At 45.2% G+C, this 9,946-nt stretch overlaps 1 protein-coding gene across 2 annotated transcripts; it reads right to left on the bottom strand.

The window, feature by feature from the left end:
- Positions 1–916: 916 nt before the first annotated feature.
- Positions 917–9,742, bottom strand: ism2b (isthmin 2b). Of its 2 annotated transcripts, none has more exons than XM_061270312.1 (6): positions 9,053–9,742; positions 5,518–5,757; positions 4,142–4,463; positions 2,674–2,808; positions 2,533–2,601; positions 917–2,465 (listed from the first exon to the last, which is right to left on the bottom strand). In XM_061270312.1, exons 1-6 carry the CDS (start codon positions 9,161–9,163, stop codon positions 1,948–1,950), a joined length of 1,395 nt encoding a protein of 464 aa, XP_061126296.1. In that variant the 5' UTR covers positions 9,164–9,742; the 3' UTR covers positions 917–1,947. The 2 variants fall into 2 exon arrangements, with proteins under 2 accessions (XP_061126296.1, XP_061126298.1); XM_061270314.1 differs by having other exon boundaries at positions 2,674–2,805.
- Between the last annotated feature and the right edge of the window lie 204 nt (positions 9,743–9,946).

Here is a 9,946-nt window from a genome sequence, read left to right as displayed (position 1 = left end):
TTTATGTGCCCGTTCACAAATACTCACGGATTCTGATCACTGACAACAAATGATGTTTCATGAAGCAAATACGAAGCTTCATTTGCCTATCAGTGGTTTTTTTTTGTCCTCTTAGTGTATTTCTGGCTGGCAAGACAGTAATTGTTGATTTTCAGTGGTTAGTCACCCTACATTCAACATCATTGCCTTAAATGTGACATTTCCATAAGTCTTAGTTTATGCTAGTGGTCACGTTCGTAAAAGTACCTCGTACGAGTAGTTTATTTTCACATAAAGCCCCGCCAAATACCTGCGTCTTTACACATCTGTGGTTATTTGTGTGTTTACACTGTGGCTGCAATGTGTTCAACATGTGTTTGGCTCGTTTCCCTCACTACTTTCATTTGCAGCCATCCAACTAAGGCCTTCTCTCATTGAGTAAGTAATGGGAGGAATCTAACATTATTGTACCACTCTGTTAATTGTGTCCCACTTGTCTAACCTGATGTTCTACTTCGCTCTGCATGGATATGAGGAATTAGAACATCGATTTGCCTAAGCTTATGAATTTCCATAAGCGTGACCTTACAGTGATACTTAATCGTCTACGACATCGCCGCCATAATCAATTTTTGTACCACAGTGGCTATTTTTTATGATTTCTCCTAATTGTATTTGCAGGCAGGTTCAATTGATGTAGTTCAGTTTACACAACGGCTACTCAGACAAGTAGACATTGTTGAGTTGAGTTATTTTTTCAAATATTTATAAGGGTTAGAAGCCCCATTAGTTCTCATCAAGGAAGACAGCGCTATACAAACCACAAGGTCACAGATCATTAAGCGCCCCCCCCCCCCCCATCCCCAAAAGGCATCTGTTCCACTTTCTTGAACGTCAGCATTAGAGTGTAAAAAGAAAAAATGTCTCAAATAGTATGATGGATGCAATATCTTTTTTTTATATATATTTCTTCAGCATGATTGTAACAACAAAGAGCATTGCAGTACAACAACAAACGCAGGATGCTGCTGGATGTAGCAATGCGAATTTTTCTTTTTTTTTTTTTTAAATGTGGTGCCATCACGTCAGTCCAACAGCTGCACCATGTTTGAAAGCTTAAAAAAAAAAAATACGAGAGCGATCAGACAAATAAATACTGTACAAGACCAAAGATGTCAAACTAGATTCAGAAAGCACAGAAAATTGACACTTGATCGGGCCATCTTCGCATCATCTGTTAATCCATAAATCTTTTGCATTTTTTTTTTTATATACAGTACATACCTTAAATAAAGTGCCTTCCGTTCAAATCAGTTCCTGAAGAAAAAACAAGGGGATTTGGAGCCAGCGTGGATACAAGACGATCAGAACCATTCCACCATTATTTAGCTGAACTAGGTTTTTGTTTTAACAGGAACAGGAACACTCTTTCGGTGTGATCACCACAAATGAACGCAAAGCATCATCTTTTCTTCACTTCTGATCTGGATGACCCACGCCTTCGTACCAGGTCCAACTGTCGAGGTAAACGGACGACATCGTTTTTTTTTTTTACTTTTGGAGTCCCCCTGAGAACATGGTAGAGACACAAACACAAACAGAAGCGCGGGAGTTTCGTCTCGTACACGCGCATCGTAGAGACGAAGGAGCTTGGATGTACGTCGGCACCAAACATTAACTTTCAACTCTTTGGCACCCACCTCAACTTTTTCTTCTGGGGGGGCGGGGGGGGGGTCATGGGGGGACAAAATCTTGCCACCATTCTTAAAAAGCACAGTTTTGAGCGACACACTTAACTCCTGATTCCAAGTGATTTCAAAATGTAAGATTTCATTGCCACTTCATTGGAGCCTGTTGTGAGAAGATTGGGGGAAGGTAATTCTCTTGGTAATGCATGATAAATGGCTGCCGCATGCTCGGGACAAAACAGTACATGACCTTTTCAAAGTCGGCTGACATTCAGGTCCGTCAGTACTCCCTGGCCTCCTCCAATTCATTCATGAACACATCTTCATGGGGGTTCTCCGGACACTTGAGGCCGTTATTGGGGGGTCGCACGGCGTGGAAACGGCTCCAGTCTCCCTTACACAGGATCCAAGGCAGCACGTCCACTTTGAAGTGCAGCTCCGGCGAGAACTCGGTGCTGATTAGATTCGGCATGCCGGCGCCTTTCCCCCTGGTGATGAGCCGCCCGCGGTCGTCGTAGCAACAGTGCTGCGCCGCCAACGTGGACGAATCGCCGGAGAGCGCCGAGCGGATGCAGCCTCGGGCCGACGGCTTGTAGATGTCGAGGCGCTCCTTGGGGCCGCTGGCGTCGCGCCATCGGAACGTCCGACCGTGAGAGTCGTCGTGGATGCTCACCACCGTGTACGCCACCTCCGAGGGGAAGGAGCAAGGGCAGTTGGGCAGCTCCAGGAACACCTGGCGGAGGTACCTCTGGAGAAAGTCGCTCTTGCAGTTGAGCCACTTTTCACAGCTGTCCACATCTGCAGCAGAGATGACACCATTTGATGAACGCTGTTGAAATGTGCGCAAAAGGTAAACAAGACCGACCTGCTCCAAATGGCTCCGTGCCGTTCTCCATGTCGAAAGGAAAAGGTTCCACCACACTGTTGTCTTCACCTGGGCGGAGAACGAGCAGTGATTGGGGTTGAACATATCCAAAATGTCCACCGTTATTTTAGGTTATCTCACCTGGACAAGGTTCCAGGTCACACTTTGAGGCTTCTGTCAGCGTGCAAGAGTAGCCGCAGGACTTTGTCCTCTTCTTCTCACCGGGTCCGCATGTGACCGAACACGGCGACCAAGGAGTCCACTCGTCAGTCTCTGCTGGCGTCACAAAGAAAAAAAGTCAGACAAACAGTAGCTGTGCTTCCCCGCCATCCTTTGGACTCCATTTGAGGTTTGAATATAATTGACATGTTGACAAGAGCGTATTCGAAGATGAGAGCAGCTCGGCAGTGACAAACAATCTTCAAAAAGGTTTTATGGGGATCACGAACCCAAACATTTCCAAATTGTCTCGTGCGTTGAACTCAACGTGCACTTGAGGACTTTCGGCGAGCCCGTGTCATTCCATGGAAGTGACCAGTTTCTCTTGATCTAACCTTTCCCATCCCGAGCCAAATTCTTTTCGAGAGGCCTGAAGTGAAATTAGAGAGAGAAGCTGTGCTGCGGCTCTCCGCGTCTGCACCACGTTTTCTTGCGGCGTTAATAACACTGAAAACAAGCCACTCGTGATTAAAGGCGAAGCGGCTGCAGAAATACCAGCTTGGGTGTAGCACGCAAACCAATTGGACTTTGTGGGCGTTGCCACCTCGCCATGTGGCCGTACGGGAATGAGGTCTCAGGAGCGTCTTAATTACAGAAGAAGCTATGGCAGGCATCCTTGATTTATATGCGCCGAGTCTTTAGAAGTGACCACTTAATGGGCATTGTTGCCTCTGGCTGGCATATTGTGCGTGTGTCGTCACAACCAGGGGAAAGGTTTACAGTCAAAACATGTTTTTTTTCCCCGGTACCTGCTTCAGCCAGAAACAATTTGAAAACTTCTTTCTTTTAACGATTTTAAGTGCAGCAATTGTTTAAGCTGACACAACATTTTCAGATGAGGCAAAACAGAGAGGGGAAGATAGTTGTCGAAGTTATGTGGAACCCTGAACCCCCCCCCCCACCTTTGGAAATTCCTGAACTGAGCCGCTGAGGGCAGCGAGGGCCGTTGGGATGTTGGGGGAGCCCGTGGGGACCCGGGCGGGGATGAAAGGCCCATCGGAATGGCCCCTGTCAGTCTGCGTTCCCAATGTGCCCTCTAATTGTCCACAAGCAGAGGACTGTTTTGTGTCCGAGAACAGTGGCCGCCTCACGCTGCCATTAGCGAGCGCATCGGAGCCATCTTCAAAAGACGACCATCGCAACCAGTGTCGACTTCAAAAGCGGCCAGAAGCCGCAATGTTTGGACGGTCGAGTGCTCGTCCTGCCTCGCACGCCGCACATTGTTTGCTGTTCTGGGACCGTTTGACATGCAGCCTTCCGAAAACCGCTTTGTTGTTTGACATGGCTTCCCATTATCGCTTCTCCATTGTCCAAGATCAAATTCCCCAAATTTGCCCTTCTGCATTTTTTTCTTTTTTAATCAAACCTCATTGAGAAAGCAAATGCTTACCATAGTAGGTCTGTACTGGATCCCAGCCTTCGTTCCAGTAACTACCCCAATCGCCACCGACTCCGCTGAGCGAGGGCTCCTCGCTGCCGTAGAGAGAATAATCGTCCTCCTCTTCCTCACCGGTTTCTTCTACGGTTGAGCGACTGTTGCTTTCCTCGCCCGAGTCGGTGTAACTCCAGAAAAGAGGCCAGAAAAGCTTCTTCCCTCCCAGCCAGTCTACTGAGGAAGAAGGCGAGGAGGAAGACGATGGAATCCAGTCGTTATCCGAGGCCAGGTCCATCTCGACCTCCATCTGAGGGTCATCCACCACCTCGATGGTGACCTGCGTTTAAGCAGCACATGCACTCAATGGGTCAATATTCGTCATGAAAATGAAGCAGACTTAAAAATGTATCGTGTAAAACGACAGGTGTCAAACTCGAGGCCCGGGGGCCCAGATACGGCCCACCACATCATTTCATGTGGCCCGCAAAGACAAATTGTGCATCATATTTGTGTGTCATTACTAGAATTGCAAATTGTCTTCATTTTTAATAATATCTTTTTTTTTTTTTTTACCAGTTTTTACTCGTCTGAGTTATTTGTCAGTTTGTTTTGTAGCTTTTACTGGATATAATATGAGGTGCTCGTACATTTATTCGGGTCGACAATCAGAATGGCCCTCCGAAAGAAGCTATGACTACTATGCGGCCCGTGAAAAAAATGAATTTGACACCCCCTGGTGTAAACTGTAAAAAAAAAAATCCCATAGACTTTTATTGTCCAAAAGTTATTTGTTAAATCGAGTCATTTTTATCATGCATTGAACCGCTTGTATGGATCGTTGACATTGCTGTCCACCCTGTCATTATGGACTCACTCACTGCTTTACCACCAGCAATTTGTAGCTTTTGCAACTTTGCACTCATATTTCAGAATTTTTTGGATCACATCCCTTACTCCGTCATAATAAAATACCAATTGATATATCACGATGCATTCAGGAACTCAAACGATTTAATAATGAGTTGAAATAGTCGGAACATTAAAGCGCATCAGTGACTGTTTAGCTTCACCTGTTACGAAGTCGTCACAAGAAATGAAGCGTCGAATGACGCCGCTGATGACGATATCGCCTTGGATGTTCACAAGCCAGCCAGACGTGAGCGTTTAGGCACGACGGATAAACCTCTCGAGGAGAGAATGTGAGCATTTGTTCCAGGCAACTCGCTCTCATTACCTCAATGAGTCATCGGTGCGCTTGGAAGGAGTCAAGGGGAAGTCACTTTTTGGGTTCAATGTTATTTTAGAGTCAAAAAAAGGATGAATGGGATCTGTGCTACTTGATTAGGTGCGCTCAATCCTCTATTGTGCTTGACGTCAACAAATCCACTCACCTGTATGTTCGGGTTCTGTGAGTTCAAATCGGCATTAGATAAGTCTGGGAAGTTCTTCAGATCCAGGATGAAGGGTTTCGTCTCCTCCTCGGGTTCTGGCTGAGGAAGTACTCCAACCGAGCGGTGCTGAGGGTGGTTCCACTTTCTTTGATGGCTGTGGGGGTCCGGCACACTTTGCACCTGGTTCTGCTTCTCCAAGGCGTCTGGGTCATACTGGAGCCCAGCGCTGTGGCCGTGACCCTGATTGCATAGGAGAGGCAGGCGTCTGGGTGAAAGGTGTCGTTTCAATCATGATTCATTTTCATCACATCACTATTTCATTTCAGAAGAAATGCGAAAAAGGTCTCTGCAGATTGTTCAGAAGAGACTCCGAGGCATCCGTCTCACCGGCCAAGTGACTAACCGGTTTTCGTGGATTTCATTCTCTCTTTTTTTTTTTCCCACAACAGTCATGGCATCCAGGCCATGGACAAAGAGGGGTCTGTGCCAGAAAGATCCTCTTTTAGCTTTAATGAGAGGGCCTGGGAGGCGTGAGACCCCTGCGCTTGTGTATGGGCCCGCGGCTAGGGGCACTACGCCAAACACTTATTTTAACCTTACTGGAAGAATGCGACAAAAATAGAATCATTGTAAATAATAATCGCAATATCCCACAGATTAATTACGCTGTACAGTATTGGAAAAAAGTAAACAAACTGATATATTACATTTGCTAAAAGTCGAACAAACTTTGGATCTGTGTCATTGTGAAACTGACCTAAACATATGAGAGGAGTGGAATTTGAAGATTGTGCCAGCTTGTGGCCTATATAGAGCGCTGGTAGTTGAGGAGGAGGGGTACCAGAGGAAATGTCTGCATTAATGACCCAACGGCTGATGATTTACAGTTATGGCATCCAGAACAGGACGTACTTTCTATTCGGTGGCTGTGATTGTCCCATGAAGAAGTTATGTGGAGGGTCAAATGCAAGTAAGTGAACAAAAAAAGCCTCAAGCTTGTCAAGCATGATGAATGACACGTCAACAGAAGCCGCTGGTCGACAATGCAGTTTTCTCTAACATAAATGGCTCATCTTGGAATAATAAATAAAGCGGTGCCACCTAGTCGCTGTCGGTACAGGCCGGCGGTTCTAAGAAAGGGCGGCCTGCGCTGTTGTGGGAATGTTCACAGACAACTTGAATCATGGTTATTCTCATTCCCTTTAAATGCTATTTATAGTCTCGATGCAAGTAGAAAAATAAAACAAATTAAATGAGGGGGAAAAAAAGACGGAATAATAAAAGATACACAAAAAAAAATACAAAAACTAATGCAAACGTCCATGTCTATTCAACCAGGTGTGTCTATCACCCACACTGATGTAAGGCAGCTACAAATTCCGTTCCCATTGGGACAGGAGTAATTATTTGCTGACCAATCAGCTAACAATTGCAACCGTAGTTGTACAAATCAAGGCCGCCTTTCAAGCAAACACCTGGCACTCTTCAAATGTAACTCCTCTGGTAACCACTTGGGGTGGGGGGTGGGGGGGGGGGGAATACAATAATTTACTTTCCGGTTATTAACAATGCATCAGTGTCAAATCCATCCACTCACACGCCTTTCATATATTCACACGTGTGCCCTTACAACAACGACGTAGTCACACGTGAGTCTGCATTCTTTCACATCTTGCTCATCTCATCCTGCTACACATCTGGATCCTGTGTTCTTTTACGTTGTATATCATCCTCTTCCTCCCCCTCGTCTTCTGTGATCCTGCTCTCATCCTCCTCCTCCTTCTCCATTCTGATCAAAGGCCCAAAGGGCTGACGGCATGCGGTGTGTTTAACAGAATCGCCGTATGGATGCAGTCGGGGACCTCTGCCTGGCCCCAAGACAGCGTCTACCCTCGCACAAATATTGTTGAGAGATTCAGGCATAAGTGGGGAAACTACTCACATTCCGTACGTAAGAAACGATGGTAAGTGACCCAGTAATAAGAGGGGATAAAGAATATATGCCTGGGAGTATTGTTGTCTACATGTGTTGCTGCACCGTCCGTTCAAATATTTGTTCCTTAAAAGGGTGGAGAACAAGATCACATAAATGCTTTGTTAGCCTGTCTGTTGTGTTTCCCATTATGTGTTAGCATTAAGCTATCAGAGTTTTTTTTAATACACACATTTTTAGTTTGAGAGGAAACTAACTAGGGGATGAGGGCATTAAAGGTCTTGAAGCTTCTTTTATTAAATGAATTCTGGCTTTATGTAACACTCAGAAAAAGGAAGTGAAGATGGGTTGAGTCTGGCAAACGTTGAGGTGAGCGATAAAGTTGGAACCTTGAAGGGTGTGGAGAAGGCGAGCAATGACGCAGTTCTGATTTATGTGTATGAACATATCAAAGGCTTCTACTTGGCTCTTTCCAATCCATTACAAAAGAACAATAAACGCTAACCCCCCCCTTTGATCGCCATTTTTTTTACAAAAGGGCAAAAAGTGAAAACAAACGGATGGTAGAATCAGGGGTGAGGTCGTAGAGGTCAGGATGGGAAAACAGACAAGGCCAACAGATCGCAATATTCCACTCAACACGCCTCCTTTTGCGTTATATGTGTGTGTGTGTGTGGGGGGGGGGGGGGGGGGGGAGCCCAAAACAGGAAATTCCGCATTAACACAAAAAAAGGCTAACGTAAACAATCAGATGAATGACACTTGACCCGAGGTGCAGTGTGACAGATTTAGAGAGGTCGCCTTATTCTGGTTACATAAGCCATCATTAATGGGCTCCCTCTTTACTCAGTTCCCCCTCTACCCTTTACTAATCTCTCCATCCAGCACTTACGGATCATAATGAAGGTACAACCGCTACTTTTTTTTTTTTTTGGGGGAGCCAACGGAGCATCAATAGGAGGCCACACAAGAAGGAGCGTCAGCTGAACCCTGACACAAACAGACTTTGATCCGCGTGCAACAAAAATACACTCTCAAGGGGTGTCATACTAAAACTGATGTGTTTTTATGTGGGCAAAAAAAGAATGATGCGTTTGTTATGATCGAGACATGGCAAACTTTACTGTACAAGGTAAGAGACGAGGAACCATGAAAGAAATTAGTGGGCTGCGAAGGAATATTTTAGTGGGGCTAATTTTAGTAGTATTATTATTGATGTTAATGTTATTATTGATGTTAATAAATGAATTTCCCCATCGTGGATCGTACTTACATGGTTGGATGGAGGGATGGATAGAGCAAAATCAGTGTAACAATTTTTAGAAATTATTTTTTGTGACAAATTAATATGATCAATTTATTATATATATTTGTATTCATCTATGCCAGAGACTTTAATTTAACACAAAGAATGCAAATAAGTACCTAAACCAATAAAGAATTCACAAAAAATAATAATCAAGAATTTGATAAATCGATTAGTTGTCGATTATTCATTGCACCTCAAATAAATAAATAATAAAAAAAAAAAATTCCACCAACATTCACATTTCACTTATTTTGATTGATAAAAGTTAAAAAAAAAAAAAGGTTCGAGCATACCTTGTGAGCAGAATTTCTGTGTCTGCTTGGAAATCCCGTGGCCAAGCTAAGCAGCAGCATGGAGAACATGACAAGCGACATCTGAAGTCTCCTCACCATCTCCTGACGCATCTTCTTCAAAGTTCTCGTGTCCCAACAAAAAGGTTTTGGAAGCCTCTCTCTATTTCTAAGCTTGGTGTGCGTAAATTGTCTGACACTCGCCACAATTTTCAAGATAAATGGGAGTTTCAAGCGAGCCAAAAGTGTGCCACTTGAAGATGCGCACGCGTGCTATCCATATGTGTCACCAGCTGCGTGTGCGTGTGGCGGATGCAGCTCAACGCCTCTCTGCCCCATAAAACCACGAAGCTTTGGCACTGCTGGCTTTAAGTAGTAGCACAAAGGAGCCAGATAACCCCACGCAGAAATCTCCCCGTCCGCACCGGCGACCGCTTATTCAACTACTTTAAACCGTGAGTCACTCCGTCGTGGGTGGGTGGGTGTTTTCTTCCGATGCACGGACATCTGGAGCGCATGGTTTAGAGCTCGTCTACGTAAATTGTCTGATGCGTGAATCCATTATATAGTTGAAGTTCATCCGCTGGCGCGCTTCGAGGGAATGTGCGCGTCTGTTTGTGCGCGCGCCGCCCAGCCCAGCCATCCGGTGTCGGTAAACGTGCCTTTTTACGCACGCAGTTTTACTGGGCCCAAGCTGTGGGAGTTGGGGGTGGGAACCGTCAATGCTCATTGCAAACAGCTGTGTGTGTGTGTGTGTGTGTGTGTGCGCGCGTGCGTGTGTGCGCGTGCGTTCGTGCGTGGTGCGTAGAAACAAAGTACAATTATTGATCAGGTTTCTGTACTTATCTTTCTTTATGATTTTACTTGTATTCCCTACATTTGTAAAAAAAATAAAAT

Source organism: Syngnathus typhle, linkage group LG22 (genome assembly GCF_033458585.1).
Source record: "Syngnathus typhle isolate RoL2023-S1 ecotype Sweden linkage group LG22, RoL_Styp_1.0, whole genome shotgun sequence".
Lineage (NCBI taxonomy): Eukaryota > Metazoa > Chordata > Actinopteri > Syngnathiformes > Syngnathidae > Syngnathus > Syngnathus typhle.
Note: the sequence above shows the minus strand (reverse complement) of the source record. Positions and strands in the feature narration are given on the sequence as shown.

What these genes read in the sequence shown, in the direction of transcription:
- ism2b (XM_061270312.1), bottom strand. Translation starts at nt 9,163, where the DNA reads ATGCGTCAGGAGATGGTGAGGAGACTTCAGATGTCGCTTGTCATGTTC. An exon ending in ACAGAAATTCTGCTCACAAG is followed by an intron (nt 5,758 to 9,052) that starts GTATGCTCGAAC and finishes CTATGCAATCAG; the next exon opens with GGTCACGGCCACAGCGCTGG. An exon ending in TCCAGTACAGACCTACTATG is followed by an intron (nt 2,809 to 4,141) that starts GTAAGCATTTGC and finishes TTGTGACGCCAG; the next exon opens with CAGAGACTGACGAGTGGACT.